This window comes from Octopus bimaculoides, chromosome 6 (genome assembly GCF_046866305.1).
Source record: "Octopus bimaculoides isolate indiv1 chromosome 6, ASM4686630v1, whole genome shotgun sequence".
In the NCBI taxonomy this organism is placed as follows: Eukaryota; Metazoa; Mollusca; class Cephalopoda; order Octopoda; family Octopodidae; genus Octopus; species Octopus bimaculoides.
The window spans coordinates 52,864,279-52,887,016 of record NC_142933.1 but is presented as its reverse complement, the minus strand read 5'-3'; the positions used below and the strand labels follow the sequence as shown (position 1 = coordinate 52,887,016).

General features: G+C 35.1%; 2 protein-coding genes across 4 annotated transcripts in view; one reads left to right on the top strand and one right to left on the bottom strand.

Moving 5' to 3' along the window:
- The window catches only part of LOC106877208 (laminin subunit beta-1), a 171,603-nt gene extending 161,501 nt beyond the window's left edge, over window positions 1–10,102 (bottom strand). The window contains exon 1 of the mRNA XM_014926058.3: window positions 9,973–10,102. Coding sequence (XP_014781544.1) covers window positions 9,973–10,060 — 88 coding nt within the window. The 5' untranslated portion in view covers window positions 10,061–10,102. The remainder of the gene's footprint in view (window positions 1–9,972) is intronic.
- Window positions 10,103–10,216: 114 nt separating this feature from the next.
- The window catches only part of LOC106877209 (uncharacterized), a 112,265-nt gene continuing 99,743 nt past the window's right edge, over window positions 10,217–22,738 (top strand). The window contains exons 1-2 of one of the 3 annotated variants that reach the window (XM_089353863.1): window positions 10,217–10,501; window positions 11,806–11,932. The gene's annotated coding sequence lies outside the window, so the exon portion shown is untranslated. Of the gene's footprint in view, window positions 10,502–11,786; window positions 12,390–22,738 lie in introns of those variants that run through there. The other 2 variants (XM_014926060.3, XM_014926061.3) reach the window with 2 other exon arrangements.

Sequence of the window (22,738 nt, the reverse complement as noted above, 5' to 3'; positions counted from 1 at the left end):
ACGTCCCCCGTAACTTAGCGGTTCAGCAAAAGTGACCGATAGAATAAGTACTAGGCTTACAAAGAATAAGTCCGGGGTCGATTTGTTCGACTAAAGGCGATGCTCCAGCATGGCCGCAGTCAAATGACTGAAGCAAGTAAAAAAGTAAAAGAGACCCCCAAGGGTCATATGGACCCTGATTGAGAACCATTTGACTAAGGTCATGCTGGCTCACTGCCTTGAAGGGTTTTAGTCAAAAAAATTGACACCAGTACTTATGTTTTAATGCCTGGTACATTTTTCTATCAGTATCTCTTGTCAAACTGCTAAGTTACAGGGATGTAAACAAACCTACACTGGTTGACAGCTTCCTTTAGTGTCCATCTACCAAATCCACTCACAAAGCTTTGGTCCAGGGCTAGTGCAGAAGACATATGCACAAGATGCTATGCAGTGGGACTGAACCCAGAATCGTGTAGTTGGGAAGCATTTTGTTAACCACACAGTCATGCACTTGGAGGATACATTAAATCGTGCAACAAAAAGAACTTTCAAGCTGCTGGTACTTTAAAAAAAAAGTGATGAATGTGTAGAACAAATTGAGGTGTTTAACAATAAAGTAAATGTGTTTAATTACAAAGCAAGCAAAAGATCACTTGAAGCTAAACTGGATAACATCATAGAAGGATGAGGCAAGCTGGACACTGCATCAGACACAATGATGAAATTGCTAACAAGCTAGTGCTCTGGCAACCAATGGAAGGAAGTACCAGGAAAGGAAGACGACCTATATTGACAACTTGCTGGAGGATACTGGTATGGAAGGGGTACAGGAGCTGAGGACCATTACGGAAGATCGAGATGAATGGGGAAAACGTATGGAAACAGTCTTGGGGCATCCTGTGGGATGACCTAGATAGATCAGTTCGAATATGCAAGTGGATAGCTGAAACAAAGTTATCTTAATTCTACAGAACTTTTAGTATTAATCAAGATTTGTTTAATTCAACTCCTAGTAGTTAATTTGCCTTTTACTCATTAGCTGAGACAGAATGTACCACCAAACACAATAATGTTAAAGAAATCACTACCATTAGCATTCCAATTTATTTGTTCAGTTATGTGCCTTATGGCACAAAAACAAAGCAGTGTTATTTTTGAGCATGTAAAATAAAAAAGAAAAGAATGGGAGATGATATAAAAAATAAAATGATCTATCAGAAATACAGATTATCCTAAAGAGGAATTGAACCAAAAGACCAAACTTAGAATGGATGAAGTGAGTGATGTAAGTAAATATGACTATCATTAATTCAGATAAATTTGTATTTAACAGTTAAAAGGAAATTGATGTTTATTCTAATAAGAAAGAACTGGAGACCTTTTTAAAGTTGGTGATATTTTAGGTCAATGTTTGCCAAAATATTCTGAAATGGTGGAATAATTTGCAAACTGCACAGTGCATTTGGTATAGTCTTATTGAGAAACTTGCTACAAATGTATTTGATGCCAACAAAATTGTCCTATTGACAACTGATGCCAGTGAAAAATCTATATCAGTGATTTTATCACAATGCTATTTCATTATGGAGATTAATTGCTGTTGACTTTATTCAAGCATTGACATTTATATAGACCACAAACACAGCCCATCAAATTTGTTTACTAAGTAAAAAACCCTTGAGTTCATCTAAGTCAGTGATTCTCAACTAGGGTTCCCATGACCCTTGGGGGTTCATACAAGATTTTGTTGATAAAGTTTATTTGCAATTAATTGGTTATATTTCTATAATACACAAAATATTTTATAGTTTGTTTTTTTTTTATAGAATTCCTAATAAAATTTAATCATAAAAATGTAATGGTATTTTTTTAAACATCAAATTAGTATGGGGGACCAGTTGAGTAAAATAAGAATCAAAGGGGTCCATAGATAAAAAAAAATGGTTGAGAGCTACTGATCTAAGCAAAGAACTTCAAAAGGTTATTTCTTCAAGAATACTGAGGTGGACCAACCAAACACTTGACAGTATTTAATTTTAATATCAAAATTCAAGGGAAATTCCATTTCTGACATTGACACACTGTTCACTAAATTTTAGACAGCAACTGCAGAATACAAGTTCAGGTTGATGATTATTTCATACACTAAATAGGAACTGATGTGTAATGTCAAGGTAGTCTTGTTTCAAAACACTGCATAATCCAGCATGACATAAACATCGTTTCCAGACTGAAAAAGAATGTCTGCAGAAATTGCTCTGAGACTGAAACATTTTGTAAGTGTGTCAAACATAAATTAACACAGAAAATGATATTCTTTACCATGGTGATCTCAATGTTTCACCTGAAGTATCTAGGAAGCAAATTAGTAAAAGTATTCATAATGATGTTCATTATAGCATTACTGCTATGCAATTGCATAAAAATTGAAGCATGGTGTTCAGGCTATTCACACTGCACCGAGGACTACATATTTAAATGTCCTAAATGAGTGAAAATAAATGTTTAAATAAACAGGCTCCATTCACAGCCCAAGAGTTACGCCCTTAAACAATAATAGATCATGACCATGTTAATGGTATCAGTCATCACATCGGATTATCACACTGGATTCCTTTCCAGGGTGGTCAGAAATTATTTGTGCTCCTGATTGGAAGAAGTCAACTGAAAACAGGTGTTACAAAGTAAATTTTCACTCAGAAAGGTTTTGGTATTAAACAATACCCCTGCATTTTCATAACAGTAGTCTGTTTAGGCTGCATTTCCTTACAAAACACCCCCTTATCACCTGCAGTCAAATGAGACTGCAGAATGAATGGTTCAAACATTTAAAATGGAGTTAAGGGTGTTTTCACTTCAGGGCAAACAATCAATTACTGCTTAATTATTTATAAATAATAGTCCTCATGTTGACAGGTTAAAAAGTCATTTTGCTTAGAATAGGAATCATGTCCTATTCCAAGACATGAATCTTGCTTATGATTCATGTCTATAGATGAGCAGATGTGCAGTTATAAAAACATAAAAAATAACTGTTCAGCAGCAGAAATTACTATCTTTGTAATGCAAGCTGGAAACAACAATGTTATGGTTACAAATGATGGGATTGGAACATTGATTGGATAATGCTGATGATTAAAACTTGAACCTTGAAACAAATGTGGAGGATGGTGATGGTGTACATTGTGAGGTAGTGCATCTCCTATTTTCAGAAAAACTTGTATTGATAATGTGGACAGGATTACACCTAATGTGAAAATTAAAAATATTCAATCTACCTAGTGTTTTAAGCTCTTGTGTTTCAAGAGGTAAAGATACTTGTGTTATACAGTGTTATTGTAGAAACAAGGGACTCATGAATAATCTACACTTTATTATCTTTGTGTGTATGCATGTGTGTGTGTGCACACACACAAAGATAATGCATGCTCACACACACACACGTGTACATTCTAAAAGTTTTAAGACTTTTTAGTAGAAGCAGTTATAACTGGTCTAGATTATTATAATTTTAGTATGTCATTACTATACTTCTAAGAATCTGGCCTGACAACTTCTGTTATTCCAGATTGAAGGAGATAGCTGTAACACCACTTTAAACACAACCTACTAAACAATGCTTGTCACAGCTGATTAGTCAGCAGAATGCAGTCAGGACATTGAAAAACTCACTATGCAGTAAAGTTTTGTGTTCAACTGGGCAAAAATGCTGTAGAAACTTTTGAGATGTTCCAGATTACTTATGGATCAACTTTTTCTCTACAACAAGAGGTTCAAGGACAGTAGAGAGGAGGTGAGAGACAATGAGAAGTGTGGGAGGGAGAGGGACATCAGATCATCAGAGCTGGTTGAGTATTTTGCAATTTACTGGATGAAGATTGTCACATGTCTATAAAGACAATAAGCATACAGTTTGGAATTTGTATAGCAAATGTACACAGAAACATTCATGAATATCTGAACATGTGCATAGTTTGTTTCAAGGGGGCTCAATGAAGAGCATCCTGGTAACCAGTTACTTGACTGAGACGGACATCAAAATTGTCCCTCATCCATCCTACAGTCCAGACATGCTCCCCATGATTTCTGAAGGAAAACCTCAGGGACAGCTATTTTGAAGATGAAGGAGACTGTGACAAAGGTCCTGGACACCTTCAATATGGAGGACTTCCATGGAGCCTTCACAAAGTAGCTGGAGCACTACAAGAGCATTGAAGTGAGAGGACACTGCTGTAACTAGAGTGTGTGCCGCCTACAGGCTGCCACAAAGAATACATAATGCCTACAGCTGACCCAAAAGTGGTACCACCCCCATAAAAATGCTGCCCGGGGTAGATCCCCCTCCCCTCTAGCTACCCTAGCGTCAGAGGATCCTTCTTAGGAGATTAGAGTTTTGTACTTCTTTGAAATTAATGTCTCCTCTGAAAAAGTCTCAAAACTTCTGGAATGCACATTGCGTGCGTGCGTGTGCCCGTGCGAGTGCATGCACAGTTGAGACCATTTTAATATGTACTATATTAAACGTTCAGTGTATACTGGTAGTTCTTTTTACACAAATGTATATACTTGAATTATTTAGTTTATTGTCATAAATAAATTTACCTCAGTGTAAGTTTTTATATCCCATAAATTATCACTAAATAATAGTTTATATCAACTAAGAAAAAATAAAATCTGTACATACACATCCCTTATAATTCAAGTGCTGTAGAATATTTAATTGCAGAATATTTGTAACAGAATGTCAACCGAATATTTCTTAAAACATCGACGCAATGAAGAGAGAGAGGGGGGGGGGGTTCGACAAAGTCATGGGAAAGTTGTTCAGACAGTTAAAAATGTTTCACACGCTATCTGGTTTCCTAGATAGCGTCAGAAACAATCTTTTAGTGAATGAATGGCTTTCTAACCATTCCTCACCATTCTGCACGACTGCCTTCACAACATACATCGATTGACATAAATATCAGCAGAAGCAGAGACAAAGAACTAAAAGTAATGATGGCTTTAAAAAAATAATCTAATTTACTTGTAGCAGTCCTGTGGCTTTCTTTTTTAAGCGATTCATCATAAATATTCTGCCTAGCAATAAACTAATATTACCACGATCCAAAGAGAGAGCCTCGTCACTAGACCTGCTAGAAAAAGTAATCAAATCTTCTACAAAGCACACTACAATCTTTAAAAAAATATGTACATTAGGCAGTAAGCTTTATATTCGATGTACCCTAAAAAAAACAAAAAGGAATTAAACAGTTGTGATTGAAATGCCTTTTCTTTATAAATATTCTCAACCAGGGTCCACTTCCAGCTAGAAATCTATAAATAAATATTTCATTACTTGTCAAAAACTTAAACGACGCAGAAAAAATGGTTTAAATCACTAAATTCTTTTTCGCAATTTAGTCTACATGTATCTGTACAATAATAGTTGTCCGATTCGATTAATTATTGTCGTTGTTCTCAAATTTCAAAAGCTATCTCATTGAATCTTATACACTTAGTTTGTAAAATTAACTTTTACATCTGTGCAACCTAGTGCTAACAAGAATTTAATTCAATTTACTATAAAATTAACAGACATAACTACAGATATGTGCCCCGCCTCGATTTTATAACTTTCTGAAAAATATATATTTCTCTAATGAAATTTTCCTGACATACATTTTACATAGTGTAGACTTAAGGATATATCAAAATATGTAATGAAAAAAGTTTTTTTTTTTTCTGGAGAGGTGGAAAGTCTCGGATAATTCACACCTATTTGTTTCCTCATAAGTTTTTGGAAATAGGATATCTTGTGTTAAAATTGTCTACATATATGGCGCAGGCGTGGATCTGTTTAAGAAGTTTGCTTCCCACTACGTGACATCTTGGGTAAGTGTCTTTCCACCAACCAAAGTCTCGTGAGTGGATTTGAGAGACAGAAATTAAAGAAGCCCGTCGTGGGTGTCTTCCACTGGTGTTGGTGTGTCTATGTCCTCGTAACTTGGCGGTTGAGAAGAGGTCGACAATAAGTACTAGGCTTAAAAAATTAAGCCCTGAGATCGATTTGTCCGTCTAAAACTTTTTAAGGCAGTGCGCTAGCAAGGCTGCAATCTAGTGACTGAAACAAGTAAAAGATAGATGTGTGTGTGTGTGTGAGTTTGTCCCCCACCGCAGAGTGATAAACGGTGATGGTGTGTTTAAGTCTCCACAACCTAGCGGTTCGACAAAACGGTCCGATAGACTAAATAACAGGCTTTACGAAATAAGCACAGGGGTCGATTCGTTCAACTAAATTTCTTAAAGGTGGTGCATCAGCATGGCTGCATTCTAATGACTGAAACAAGTAAAAAAAATAAATAAAGAGATATATTTTAGGTTACGACTGTCTTGGAATTTGATGTGAAAGAAAAAAATGGGTTGCGGTTCGGATAATTCACAACTTTGTTCCCACACACGTTTTGATGAGGTGTGTGAATTATCCGCCCCCGTTCCCACACCATTTTTCTCTTCCACATCAAATTCTGATATGATCGTAACTTACACCACCTGAAGAGTATCTGTTGAAAGTTTTACTTGAAAATATCGCTTTTTCACAAAGTTATGAGGAAGCAAAATCAGAGCTAGGCATACATTTGGAGTTATGCCAAAAAATCTTCCAAATAATAACCAGAATTCTTGTCCGGTACCGGATCGATCCCAAAATCTAATCAGCTCGTGCCAGTCACGAGGCCAAACATCCCTGAAAGTTTCATTCGAATCCCTCCAGCGGTTCTTGAGATATCTTGTCCACGGACAAACTAACGAACAAAACAACAAACAAACACGACTAAAAACAATACCTCCACATTCGCTAGAGCGGAGGTTTGTGACAGTGAAATAGTAGAATCTGAGGAAACTATTGACACTCTGCCTCATAAGTATAGTGATGTAAATAACTCAAGCGGTGGAATATATTTTATGCCGTGGGGAAGAAGAAAAATCTAATGTTTCAGACAGAACCCTTCGTCATAGAGAAACGAAACGATTCAGACTGGAACAGCTCCAACCGAAGTATTCAGCTCGAGACGTTAGACTTTTCTTTCTCGCGGCAAATGATTTATTGAACTGTTTGAACTCTTTACAAATTAATTGTTTGACTTTAAGAGCAAAAATTTAAACGCAAACAAGAATTAAGTATTTTCTTTTATTTTTTACTTATTTCAGTCATTAGACTAGCCATACTGGGGTACCGCCTTGAATTTTTAGTCGAAAGAATCGATCCCAGCATTTTTTTAAGGTACTTATATTATCGGTTTCTTTTGTCGAACCTCTAAGTTATAGGGACGTAAACGTAGCAACACATGTTGTGGGGAGCTTCTTCAAACACACACACACATATATACGACGGGGTTCTTACAGTTTCTCTATACCAAGGTTTTGGTCGGCTCGAGGCTATATAGTAGAAGTCACTTGCCCAAGGTGCCACGCAGTAGGACTGAACCCGGAACCATGTGGTTGGAAAGCAAGCTTCTTACCACATAGCCATGTGTGAATTATAAGTGAGAGAAGTAGTTAAATTTCTTCTAGCCACTTAAATTTCAAAAAAATTTCATTTTTCTCAAACTTTCTGATGACGAAACTAATTTTCGTCACCAGCATGCAAAAAACTACATCAAAACCACACTTTTTAAAGTATGGTGTAAAAGTTTCAAGTGGTTGAAAGAAATTTAACAAGATCCAATGAATGGATAAATTGGGAGAAATTAAATCATACAAGTTTATTTAATAAAAATTCTCGAATATGCTTAGTTAAGCAGCCGTACTGGAAGCTCCCTGCTCCCCCCCCCCCACTCATCACCAATTTCGGTCCTTCTTGACGGATTCTCTTGAAATTCTCTCAACTCTCTTTTAATCCTAGGATAGTCTTGTTTTCACAATGAATTCTTAATTAGCCCTCTTACAGCACCAGTATACTGCGTGCGTGCATATGTCTCATTATATATATATGTTTGTGTGTGTGTGTGTGTGTGTGTGTGTGTGTGTATACACACACACAACGAGACGAAAGAATTAACACTTGTCTCTTTTTACTAATGACGAAGTAAAATTTTTGTAGGAGAAATATATATATATATATATATATATATATATATAAAACGAAAAGTTTACTTTTTATATTTTGTTCGGTATTTTGACTCTGGTATAAAACTAGCAGTACAAACATTGAGATAACAATTTTCTCAAGTTTCAACTTGAAAACAATGAAAATCTGTTGGAAAGAAACTATTTTAATCAATTCTAAATCTATTACAACACTGATCTTAAAATTGGTATCTCAATTAGAAAGCAATTGTTTTATCTACCACCAGCTTCCCCACTAATTCTTCTGACAGCTTTTGTTCTCTGTAACCTCCAGCAAATTATCTAAATTTCGAATTGACTGAAATGCTTTCAAAACTCATTCTGAGTGATGTACATTGGATCACTACATAATTTCACAACAGTATTCTTTATATTGATAACTATTTTTGATATAACATTGGAGGAGACGATCGAGCGCAGAACGTCAGATTACAGACTTTGCTAAAAAAAAAAAAAATCCGGTTCACTTGTAACTAAATTTGTGTTCAAATCCCAGTTAAGTCGTCTATTTCATTCATATTCCTGGATTCCATAGGGTAAGGGATCTATTGTAGGACACCCAAGAAAAATAATAAAAGTATTAGTACAGTGCGTTTTCTATAATATGAAAAGTTCTTTCAAGAAAATATATACAGCACAGAAAGTGGTAATCCTGAATACGGGGTTCTCTGAAGTAAATGGTGTGAGAAAAATTCCACCGAAATTATATTTAGTTAAAACTTTCAGACAATTTTCACTTGTATCCTTCCTTTTCCTATATTTATACATTACTGTCACCATCATACTGACTATAGACACATTGGGTGTGTACTTGGTAATTATCGAGATTCCAAAAGCAAAAAAAGGCAATTTTTCAGATTAACACCAGCACTTTCTTCACTAGAGTGTTAGGGTTACGGTAACGGTTAGGGAATTCCGTCCCTAACCGTAACCCTAAACACTAACCCTAAAACCCTAGTGAAGATCGTGCGGGTATTAATCTGAAAAATTACCCCCAAAAATACTATAGTAATATTTTCATTATTGAAGATACGTAGATTTCATTATTTTGCTCAAGAATTCTGCAACATGGTCAAATAAGTGCCTCATTTAAAATTTAAACAAAAAAATAAATAAATAACACGCTGAAGCGAATCAGTGCCCGACAATCGTGAGTTTTTACCTTTAAAAATGTTCCTTCATCAAGTCAAAAAGAGAGCCCCTACAATGGTCAAGGGCAAACAGCAGTCCGCGGGGACTTTCTGAATGGCACACCAAACGAAAAATTACCTTAAAACCTTTTTAGGAGTGCGGCCCACCGGATGATGAGCCTTGTTTCTCGAAAAAGGTTACCCATACATGCTCTACATAGTGACTCGACCCGCTAGAAAAAGCAGACCATTTTTCTTTCAATTTAAGGAAGTATACTAGAAAATAAAATTGGATGGCCACGGCTTAGCGCCTCTGAAGATAGATTTGGTCAATTACAGCTGACCTAGGGCTAAACAACAACTAGAGGAACTCTGGATTTAGCACCTCAAATTAGCCCTCATAACCACATTTCCAAATATTTTCCTAACATTGTCAAAACATTCTTTGACATTTACCTAAGTGAAGATCTTCCAATAAAGCCGGTAATTATTGAATTCTTGAGTGTTTATAAAGTAAGATAAATGTGCGATATTCATGCTTTTCTCACAATGAGTGAAGTGAGATTGGTACATCAAAGAATCGAAGCTATGAGACCTCCGTGCGCTAAACGTTCGCACTAATGCACTTGTTATATAAAGAGATTCCGAAAGCATACGATTCAAAATTGGTGAAAACTGATGCTCTCATTTGCGACATACAAGATGTAAACGGAATTAGAAGAAAATAATTTGGAAAAGAGAAAATACTTACCCCAAAGTGTGGCTAGATTAAGAAGGATGAGAAAGCTTAGTTCCATTTTTGGTAGGTACTCCGAGTGGAGAATAACCGTTTGCACCATCAACAGAAACCGTGTGATTGCTTTGGTTGCCTCACCACAACTGGTTCTGGTCTGTTCAAGTCAGACAATTCCTTGTGAACAGATTGTAGCAAGTCAGTAAGACGTCATAGATTACTGGCTGATGGTTGGTCTTCGTTTAACTGGCACTTGTAAGCAAACTAACACAAAGCGTGCGTAGGTGCATGGGCTCAGCTTTGCGAATCTCTCAGTCTTGAAAGTAGAAAAAGACGACAATTAATACCCTGCATCATTACACACACGCATAAAAAAATTCTATAACACAATGATTGCGTGCATTTATAGGAAGCTATAAAAGATACATTGATAAAAAGACACACACACACACACATATATATATATATATATATATATAAGGATAAGATCGATATTTAAAATATTGATCTTATCAAGTGGTCAGCATGGGAATAAAAACCATCAAAGGTAATAATTATTTTAAATTATAATACAGGGTATCTAAGAGATACCACCACGCTGAAAAATAGCAGTCAAATCCTGACTCTAAAAAAGCTAAACATGAAAAATAAATTAGTTTACATTTTTCCTATCATCATACTATGAATGAGTATTTGTAACTTCAATAGTTTATAGGATTAGAAAACAATTTAAATAGAACTCAAATATATGCAAAAAAAAATATTAATAATAATTTCAAGACATCAGCTCTGTCTGTGTGTGTGATAAATTAATCCTTCAGAAATCTAGATGGCAAGTCTGCAGACATTCCAGTTCCCTATTGGAGAAGTATCTAAATAATATTATACTATTTGAGAGAAATATGGAAAAATGAAAGCAATTTATTGTATGAGAATGGAAAAGTGACCAACTACTTTGTTTTTTGTTGTTTTTTTTTTCAATATACGTGTGTGTAATTCCGATAAATTTTCTTTCAAAGGCGTCGTCGTTATAAAGTTGGAAAAGTTAGCTTTGTTAGATGCCGATCTAATCAGCGCAAGAAGGCGAAAGCGACAGATAGGCGCACTTGCAAGTGACATTTAAACACAGCAAAGCAAAATCTTTGCAGTAAAACATTATCAATTCTGATAGCATAACTTTATCAATGACGTCTGCTTTGACTGCTAATTAATTGCAATTTTTTTTTTTAAATCACTGAGTGAAAAGAAAAGTTTAATAATTTTAAAATTAATAAACATCGGTATTTTTGCCCATATTAAGACTCCCAACAATGAAAAAGTGTGTTTGAATAAGGAATGAATGGAAATTGCAAGAATGAAGTTAGATTCTAACAAAGCAATGCAATTTCTAGGTTGTTTCATGCAAGAAACACAAATAATTTAATGCTCACCTTTTCTGTCTTGGTCCGAACTGAAGTAATTATTACTAAAAAGGAAGTTCTTTCTTAAGGCTATTCTTTTAAAAGTCTTCCTCCCTCTGAAATTTAGTTAGCCCATGCCGCTCTTTGGAAGGGAAACAAAATTAAAACGAGAAATAATGCTTAAATAATTTACAAATCATTATCATTTTTAAAGGGCATCTTATGGGATTAGATTAGCAGCTGAAAAATACAAGCAGACTTTATTCGAAGTCTTTTACTAAGAAAGCAAACTTTTAAAATTGGGGAGTATAAACATCTAATGGCACTGAAAAAGAACTCTTTAAGCAGTTGCTTATTGTTATATCAATGAAAATTAAAGTAAATGTCAACTTTTTTTTATCAGTTAGAGATGTTGATGTATTTTAACTGTCACTTTCTTTGATTCTACTAGAGTGGAAATAAGAAATCTGGATTTTTAAAAGTAATTTTAAAGTAAGTGCTTTTGGTTATGAGAGTATAATTCCAAACTTCCGCCAACAGTTTTCGTCCGCTCTTACATGTGGATATCTCAAATAAACGTAAGTAGAACTTTATTTAAACTTAATATACTCAAACACCATTCCGGTGCATTCTTTATATTTTAGTAATTTACCTAATTATTAACATTACCACTAATTTCCTGCTCCTTATTTCTGTTTCTGCCTTTATTGCCGAGTGAGGATTTATTTCCCCACCACCGACAGCAACATGTGTGTATATTGTGACAACCAGGATAAACTAATAAATGAAAACAAACATCCTCAGTTCCACACGTTCTTTAATAGCATAACCCTCACAACCATAATATTTGTTATTTCATCCCTGTTAAGACGTTTTCTTCCTTAAATTGGAAACCGATTTCTTTTACTACATTTAAGTTCAGTGTTTGACCAAAAACAAAAAAAACTTCCTATTTTTTTCATCCTTCGGAATAAACACCGATAACGGATAAGAAAGATCGATTTAATTTCCTCAATGAAACACAGCAGCTGCTAGGTTTGCTATGAACATTTAAATACTTTCTATTTCTATGTTCTGTTATATATCTATGACAATTTGATATTGTATCATGTTTGGTCACGTTTATGTCTATATAGAAATTGATTAAATCATAATAGACCTGGATTTATTTCCATAGAAAATTCACCTCTAACTTGTTTTCGATAGTCATTCAAGGTGAATGTGATTCTTTTAAAAATCAGAATTCAGCCAAGCCAAGGCGTTATTCTTTTTATAGTCATTCTTTCTTACCTTCTGTTTATTGATACCTTTATATTGTCTTTTTCTATATGTGTCTGCTTGTCCCTATTGACCGTGTACATCGTTAATATTAACAGTATGTTTGTGATATTGATCTCGCTACTGGATGCCATGACTTTGATATCAATGCTATATTAAATGAATTTGCTGGGTTTTTTTTATATATATTATTTCACTTCATTTTTCTTTCTACTTTGTTGTATAGAAAATGCCCGTAACACTTTCAGAGCCCCTTTGTTTTACGGGAGTTTTAAAGATAACTTGAGTGAGATTTACTGTGGCTAATGCTTATTTGGATTTTTCCAGCTTAATGTTTAAGGGGAAATATATATAAACAGGGAAGTTCTAAATGCGGAAAGATTGAACAAAATATTTTCAGTCTGTTGTAAGACATGGGTTAACACAAAAAGGTAAGGATTATGTCGGCACATTAAAAAGAACAGCAACTGTTTTAGTAGTGGTAAAATGTTGATTTTTTTCAAAAATTGTAATGCGGGAGAAAGCCTTTCGCCGGCTCTCTGTTCAGCGGCACAGCTCCTCATTCCCAATACACTACACCCGAGAGCATTATTTTAGCGTATCACCAAACACTGGACCAACACTTAATGTATTTGTGTTTTACCATTGTATACAGTCCGCTACTGTTAAAGATTTTGGTTCTGAGATGAAAAGTCAGCTTTTGTGATGCAATCTTGGTTATACGTGACATCATGAAATGTTAGCAGAAGTATTATGGCTTACACTTGTGGTTTTAATTATGAGAGATCATACAAAGCTGTGGGTTTGTTTTCTTCTGATGAAACATTGTTTTCATAATTTAGATTTCACATTACAGAATTCTGTGTAATGACAAGATTTTCAGGAATGCAAAGTTCTATAATACCCAGGATGCTTGTGTCAGCTGAAGCTTGTACACGTGAAATGGCCAACTGAATATAAGAATTGGATTATCAGGTCCTAGATTTTAAATTCAAATTTACTACTGCCATTTAATTGTGTATTGGACACAACACTGAATTCTACATTGCCTTGGTTCACCTGGCTGCCGGGGATGTTATCTAAGATCACTTAGTACCCTACCTCTTATGCAACTAACACTTTGAGACCTGGTATAATCAGCAACTCTAAGTCCCTAGGACTTAGGAGACATTTGTGTTTGGGGCTGATGATTACTGATAATTGAAATTTTCAAAAGAAATGAAACCAGTAGTTTATGACAGGGAGAAGTCTTGTAAGTATCTGGTTCTATGAAACTCATACAGGTCACCATTGAGAAAGAAATCATGGAAATGAGTCATGGATTTATGTTGACAAGGTCAAACAGGTTACAGTCAGTTTACATTCGTTGCTTTTTAATGTACAGGTGAAAATTAATTTCGAGAATTATTATTATATGCTAATGCCAAGGTCACATCTGTGTTGTGTGGTTAAGGTGTTTGCTTCACAACTGTGGTTTTAGTTTCACTACCATTATATTGGACCTTGAGCAAGTATCTTCTATCATAGCCTTAGGTTAACCAAAGACTTGTTAATGAAATTTGTTTGAGAGAAATTGTGTAGAAGTCTGTTGGATAATACCAATCTTGTTCGTGGGTGGTAGTGGTGGTAGTAGTAGACAATTCACTTCACTGTTTAACACTATCACCTTTCTCGTGTGGTCTTTAGCAGAGTCCTTTCTGTTACAAGCATTGAGGTTGAATTTTTGGTCTGAGAATAGACTCTTCCCATTCTCAGAGACCGGAGTAAGTGCTGTTTTCTATTCGTAAAAAAAAAAGTTTTAACATATCAAGTAAAGATTCAACTGGAATTTTTGCTTGCTTCAAGGCATATTCATTCAGCAGTATGAGCAAGGTACCTACCAAACTACTTCATGTGAACACAGACCTAGACATATATCATGAATTGTTTGGACACAGTGTATTTTTAGAAATTTCATAACACTAAGTTTATTTTTTATTGTTTTATTCAAGTCATCATCCTACACATATCAGTGTGCATTTCTTTTCATTTTGTAAGTCATTTGCCTTATATTTTCATTTTGTTTTATGTTTACCTTTTCACTCTTCACCCGCAACAGCTGAAAATAGAAATTAGATATAAAAGGAATTGAATAAACTTATATAATTTATTATCACATCAAGATTCCTAATTATTTTTAAGGTTCTATGAGTTGAAAAGCTGGAAACCTGACCAGAGAGTCATAAGTTCAAATGCTGTATACTCGTAATGTTGTAATATTTATCCTCACTTAAACATTGATGTTCTATGAGAACAAACTATACTGTGATAGTTACCTTGAGAGAAACTCTCATATTGGCTCTTTGGAGCAAAATGCACTCACTAGCAAGATAAATCCTTGCTACCTCCAGTGCCAAGACCACCAGATCACATGATTTTGACCTTAATTAGTCTCGTCAATGATGGACACTCAGCCACTAGAGATAGCAGCGATTCATCTCCCTACCAGTAATATATAAATTGACGTGCCAGAATAGGTGCTGGTGTCACAATTAGCCAGTTAGTTTGTTGTCCCTTTCATTAACCCTATGGACTAAAAACTGGTTCCATTCTGTCTTCACATTTCAGGAGTTAACAGGAAAAAAAAAAGCCTCCCATTGTAAAAATAGTTGTTCCAAAAGAACAGGGATATCCAAATTCATGTAGACAGTTCTAGACTTTCCAACTTGAAAAGAGCAATGAAATAAAATGGAGGTTGTGTATATATTTATGTACAATATGCACTCACATATAATGTGAACCATTTTATGGACAATGAAACCTCAGGAATGTCTCCTGTATAATGTGCACTAGGAGTTTAGTCAAATTGATTATAATAGCTCTGTCAAATAAGTACATTGAAAAAGTTTACAAATCCTTTACTAAACAAAAAGCAATTTCAAAAGCAGCATTAACTGCACAGCTGACAAACACACATCCTATGAAATTACTGTCAACAAAATTCAGTATGGAAGGCCAGTACGTAATACTTTCATTGTTGAAACAAAATTAATATTTTCCTTATCAGAATGTGAATGAACCTAAAATGAAATACCAATGTTCGTTTAATATTTTAGTTGAAATTGAAAATGTTTTCATTATGGAAAATGCTATTTAAATTATGATTTCTATCATGGTGAAAAATGTAACATTGTTATTGTGATTTAAAACTTTTTGCTACACATCAGTTAGCTTTGGAAAATATTTATAACTTCCAGCTATGCCTCCTTGATTATGGCCACACATTTGAGACTAGAAAAATAGGTGAGATTCAGTTCTCATGCATAATGCAGCTATTTTCCCAATTTTAAAATTTAAAAGTCTCCCAGCAAAAAGTGCATATTGTATATGAATAAATACAGTCATGTTTGGAAAGATTTAGAACCAAGTTCATTGGCCTGAAATAATATTTTTTATTTTACATATAACATTCACTATTAAGAATTAAGTACATGTGTGTATGTCTCATCATTTTAACATCTACTTTTCCATCCTTACCTGTTTTTCAATTAAGCTATTTTGCTGTCATTTGTAATCTTCATACATCAGAAGCTGAAACTATGGTTAATGTAATCAAAGACACAGTTTTAACTTAGGTAATATTAATAAAGAAGCATCAAAATGACATTTACACACATATGTGTACATATATGTGTGTCTGAATACATATATATATATATTCATTTTTTTGTGGTGGGTATCACAATCGCTACTTATATTCTTTGCACGATGTTTTAGGCACTGAGCAATCCCTCTCTTTACACTGTATAGATGGTGGGCGTTAAAGTTGAGGTATCATCCAGTATAGGTCGGCTTGCGATATACGGATGCCCTGAATCCATACTTGGTGTGTGTTACTAATATGTCCAGGAATGCTAGCTGATTGTCTTTTTCTTTTTCCACTGTATTGACGGCTTTATTGAGTTCAGATGATCTAACAGCACTTGGACATCTTCTTGAAGGGGCCAGAGTATAAAGGTGTCATCAACATATCACACCCATAGGTTGGTTTTAGTGGTGTTGATCCTAAAGCCAAATTCTCAATGTATTTCATGTATATATTGGCTATTACCGGCGATAATGGCGAACCCATAGCTACACCCTCTTCTTGTCGATATATATCAGTGTCCATACTGAAGTAGGTAGTTTCTACACAGATGGTCAACATTTCCATCAAGTTTCTTATCGGTATATTTGTGCATTCTTTTAGATGGGTGTCTGTCACTAGTTTTTCTTGAATCACCAATAGTGCTTCACCAGTTGGGCCTTTGGTGAACAGACTTGTCACATCTAGACTCACGATCTGGTTGGATTTAATGGGAGCATCATTGTTCAATTCTGTGAAGTGGGTGTAATCCTTCACGTATGATGTTGACTTTACTGCTAATGGACTGATTATATCCACAAGGAAGCGGCTCAGTGGATGACATGCTGAACCTCTACAGCTCACTATAGGTCTTAATGGAATACCATCCTTGTGAATCATAGGAAGACCGTACATGTGTGATAGTTTACTGTAGTGTTGAGTCAGTTGTCTGTACTTCATTGGCGTAAAGTGATCCTTGTTCTTAATCAAGATCTGTGACAACTTCCTCTCTATTTTCAAAGTCGGGTCTTTTTTTACTTTGTTGTAGCTACCATCATATATAAGACTTGCTAACTTTTCAGAGTAGTCAGACTTGTTCATCACCATTGTAGTATTTCCCTTGTCTGCTGGAAGTATTTTGATGGAATTGTCACTCTGTAGTCTTTTGATAGCAAACTTTTCTTCCTTAGTGATGTTTGGTTTGGAAAGTTTCGGTTTTTCTAATACCTGTCTCACTTTCCACTTTAGTTCATCTCCCTGAGCTTTTGGTATCTTTACGGCTATCTCTTCAATAGGGGCTATTATTTCCAAGTATGGAATGCACTTGATAGTTGTCTCAAAGTTGAGACCTTTGTTTAGTACTGCTTCTTCAGAGCTTTCTAGATGTCGGCTATTTACATTAATTACTGCTTTCACAGGTGAGTGACGGACTTCAGTCTTTATTCTCTGACCTTTGAGTTTCTCCAAGACACCTGATGAAGGCTGGAGGGTATATCGGCTGAAACGTTGTGTTAACAGCAAACAAGATGGGGACAAATATCTGTCAAATGTAAATAATGTATCTAACCACATAGTTGTGAAATGAACTTCTAATCCATACAGTCATGTCTGTGCTTATATATATATATATATATATATATTCTTTTATTTGTTTCAGTCATTTGATTGTGGCCATGCTGGAGCACTGCCTTTAGTCAAACAAATCGACCTCATGATTTATTCTTTGTAAGCTTAGTACTTATTCTATCAGTCTCTTTTGCCAACTGCTAAGTTACAGGGATGTCAAGCGATGGTGGGGGACAAACACAGATGCACAAACATATACATATATACAATGGGATTCTTTCAGTTTTCGGCTACCAAATCCACTCACAAGGCTTTGGTTGATCTGAGGCTATAATAGAAGACACTTTTCCAAGGTGCCATGCAGTAGGACTGAGCCTAGAACCATGTGGTTGGTAAGGAAGTTACTTACCACACAGCCACACCTGTGCCTATATATATATATATATATATATATATATATATATATATATATATATATATATATATATATATATATATATATATATATATATATATATATATAATGACATTCTCAGTTTCCATCTATCATTTCTACTTTCAAAGCATTGGCGAACCTGAGGCTATAGTAGAAGAAATTTGCCCTAAATGCATTGCAGAGTTTGACACTCAGTCATTCATTCATTTTACATCTGTTTTCCCATGCCAGTATAGGTTAGATGAATACATATCATTGAAGCAATTTTTACAGACAGATGTTCTTGTCACTAACTCTTACCTGTTATTCAAGTCAGGGAGTTTTCAGTCTGTCTTTGAAAACAGTGCTAGTGGACAATTTGTTGGCAGGGAAATGTTAACAAACATCAGCATCTGTAAAGCAGTGTCTTGTCATATGAAGTATAGAATGTAAGCATTCACACACACATGCATACATATTCCAGGTTTTGTACAGTTTCTATCTACCAAATGCACTTAGAACTAATTGGTCAGCCTGGTGTTTAATAGAAGACTCAAGTTGTCGTACAGACTGACTGAACCTGAAGTACGTGGATGAGAAACAGGCTCAGTACCTTAGGTGGAATAAATTTAGTGTATGTATTGATATATACTATAAATTATTATTATGTCTCAGTACTCAAATATTCATGTGCAAAAGTAATCCTTAGACAGAGGTAATTGGCTGAGAGAACTCTCATACAGTTGAAAGATAAAGTTCTAAGAGGACATCATTACCAGTCACCTCCCATCTGCAGATTGTTTCAATGTATAAACCTTTTGGCAACAAGATGAAAGATGTAACATTAATTCTTTTTTGGGCCTGCAATCGCCGATATTATTGATTTTGTTATTATCATTTTTAAATTGTTACACTAGATAATAACAGAGTCAATGGTATCTTCGCAAATTATTTTTTTGTGAATTATTTGCTCCGTATTGAAATTATTTTCACACTGGTGGCTACCATGGTTTCGGTGTAAAATGAATCAGTCGCAGTGCAGACTTCAACACGGTGGGTTGGGAGTCTCTATCATGGTAACGCATGCTGAGGAAGCTGAAGCTATTTTTGCCAGTGCAGAAACCGGTCCACATGAGTCCAAATACTTAGATGTAAGTTGGGAGATTTTCTTAGCCCGTTTCTTTGGACGGTTGATTTCTGTAGTTATTATCAGTGTATTTTGGCGATTTAAATAAAAGTTTTGACTGTTATTTCCAGCAGGTAGACAGACTTAGCATCATGTCCTTTGATTAATTTATATATATATATATATATATATATATATATATATATAGGTAAGTGGTAGGTTTGCCTCGATCCTTCAGGGGTAGTCTGAAGCATCCAAGCAAGTGACTAAGACATAATATACAAAATGACTCATTACATAACCTAAACCTCCACACTGACTCATTTCACAAGCTCCACATAATAAAACAACAGCTATCTAGTCCAACGAAAATGCTTTTTCTTGTATTTGTTGCTCCATTCTCCAAGTAAATATATATATATATATATATATATATATATATATAATCAATTAGTTAACGCTATTGTGTCACTGAAGATACATCCTTTTGATTCATCTACAGTTTTAGCTCTGTTAAGGTCATTTTGCTGTCATAGAGTTCAATCTCAATATGTGATACCTTGGACAAATGGTTTCTACTTTAGTTTTAGATCAACCCAATCCTTGTGAGTTAAAGTCAGTAACTCATTATTGTGGATTGTATCCATTTTGTGTGATAGACATAATTAGTTGTTTTTGTCTGCCTTTACTGAAATTTACTTAGCTGCAAGTATTCATACCAAGTCTGCCATCTAAGGGTATCAATTTACTCTTAGAAGTTCTGCAGAAAAGTCATGAATGCTACCCTTCCCTAACTAAATCATTAAAATAACAATTGTGCCACATACCAAGTAATAAAATCTTCCTTTAACTGCAGTTTGACCTTGTAGAGTAACAGAAAGTGGGGGTGGATCATGTCATAAAATTAAATAAACACTGCAAATAGTCAATCTACTGCAAGAGTATCATAAGTATTTTCAATTCTTGGTATTGCTTTCATAATGTTTATTCACTTTCTAACTTTTTATAAAAACATAATCATGCACTAACAGTAGACGAAACGTGTGTGAAAGGGAGACATTGGATTAGGAGTGAATTCATATCTCATTTTGTTGGGCATGGTAGCCAAGTTGTGATATAGAATGCACTACTGACTTACCAACCTAGCTAGTAATAATGATTAAGCTAAAGAGGTGCTGCACTGTGTACATATGTACATACACACATATATACTTCATCCTTGCATATGTTCAGTCCACTGCTGGATGAAGGCCTTCATATGTTCTCTCCACCAAGCACAGTCTGATGTTTCCCTCATCCATGATTTTTATTTTCCAGATAATATCCATTAAATCTATTGCAACTCTTATCTAGCTGTTTCTTCATTTATCCATTTTGTTAATCTTTGGCATTTTCCTTTCCATGGCTCTTTGTGTTGATCTTAATTTATTTTCAATGCTCTTGTTAGTCCATGTTTCTGATGCCTACATGATAGCAGGAAACATACACTGGTTGAGGACCTTTCTTTTTAGACACATGGGTAAGTTATTGCTCATGATGTGATTCAATTTACCAAAGGATACTCATTTTAATTGTGTTCATTGTTCAATTTCTTTGGTCTGCTTTTTATCCTTTAATCAGATTGTTTGTCCAAGATAGTTGTATTGGCTCACATGTTCAACTATTTCATCATCTATTACTACATCTCAGCTGTGATGGTTGGAGATTATCTTCATTTGACTAATATCAATTCTGAGTCCACAATTTTTGCTTTCTTCTTTGAGTTCTTTGAACATTGCTGTTGATTCTTTAATGCCTTTGGAAATGATTACAATATCATCAGTGAATTTCAGATGATTTAACATGCATCCATTTATATTTATTCCTTTATTTGACCAATATAAGTTTTTAAACCCCTTTTCTAATACAGACGTAAATAATTTGGGTGATATGGTATTTCCTTGTCTGATTTCTTTACCTATTATAATAAATCAATCACCTTGCTACTTATAGTTGTTGTTGTTCTACATTCTCTTATAACTTCTCATAGTCTTGTTTGGTTACCTTTTCCTCAAGTGCTCTTAGTATATCATCAAAATCCATGGAATCAAAAGCGTTTTCAAAATCTACAAAGATTAAGCGTAATGGTATGGTGTAAGTTCAGCATTTTTCCTTCTGTTGGTTTATAGCATGAACGTGGTCTATTGTGCTGTAGTTTTTCCTGAAGGCTGGCTGGTCTGCTGTAGTGTTCTCATCCAGCTTTCTCTCATTCCTTTTTGAAAAGATCTTGTAGATTCATGATAGTAGACTGATTGATCTGTAGTTCTTGAGATTTTTGGCATCCCCTTTTTTTATAAAGAAGGATCAGTTCAGATATCCAGTATCTTATGTTCATGTGAGCATTTTGTATCTATTTTAATTTGTTCCTTCTCTGCCATATCTCATTCTTAACACCCTTTTATATCTGCCATCATTTTTTACACCCTTTCATATCTATCATTGACTGCCATCCCCAACCTTTGCTTGCCATTCACAATATCCACCCCTATATATCTCTGACTTCCATCTCTGTCACTGTACATTACTTTACACTCCGTCTTTAAATACATTCTCTCCTTATTTCTCATCCATCTACAGTTTTATTATACAACTTCTCTTTTTTTTTTTTTGTACTGCCACTTAACTTTACCTCCTTGAGCCATTTCTAATCACCTTTTCCCTCAGACACATATTTATCTTTGACCACACCCTCATCCTTCTTCGCTACTTATTTCAGACACCTCTGCCTTCTTTCTAACTATCTGTCATTCTTCCCTCACACTCTTGCAAACTTAGACACCCACCCTTCTAGATCATCTGTCCCTACTGAACTTCTTGTACCTTGAGGGTACGCCCTGACACCCCCCCCCCTGTGTATCTTTCCAGTTACTCCCATCCACCCTTATATGTAATGCAGAGTAGCCGTGTATTTCTTCTACAACATGACACTGGCGATCTTACAGTATGAGTCCTAAATATCGGCCTTTTCCGTAACACCCGCACAATCTTCACTACGGTGTTAGGGTTAGGGTTTTAGTGTCAGGGTTAGGGTTACTGTTAGGGATGGAATTCCCAAACCCTAAAACCCAAACCCTAACCCTAAACCCTTGAAAATAAATCGCGCTCTCTGTATGTCTTTCACTTTTATGACGTTGTTTCCCTGTTTCTCTCCAACACTTTTTACGGAAAAGGCTGATATTTCGTACTGGTATCGAAAGATCGCCCAAGACACTTGTTCCTGCTAATTGTACTGACTTTTACAGGGATGTAAAGTTAACACCAACTAGATTTAAACACTGGACAGTGACACACTGGACAGTGACACTGAACTGAATGTAGTGAGGCACTCTAGAAGCTCCACCATATGATGACCTTCA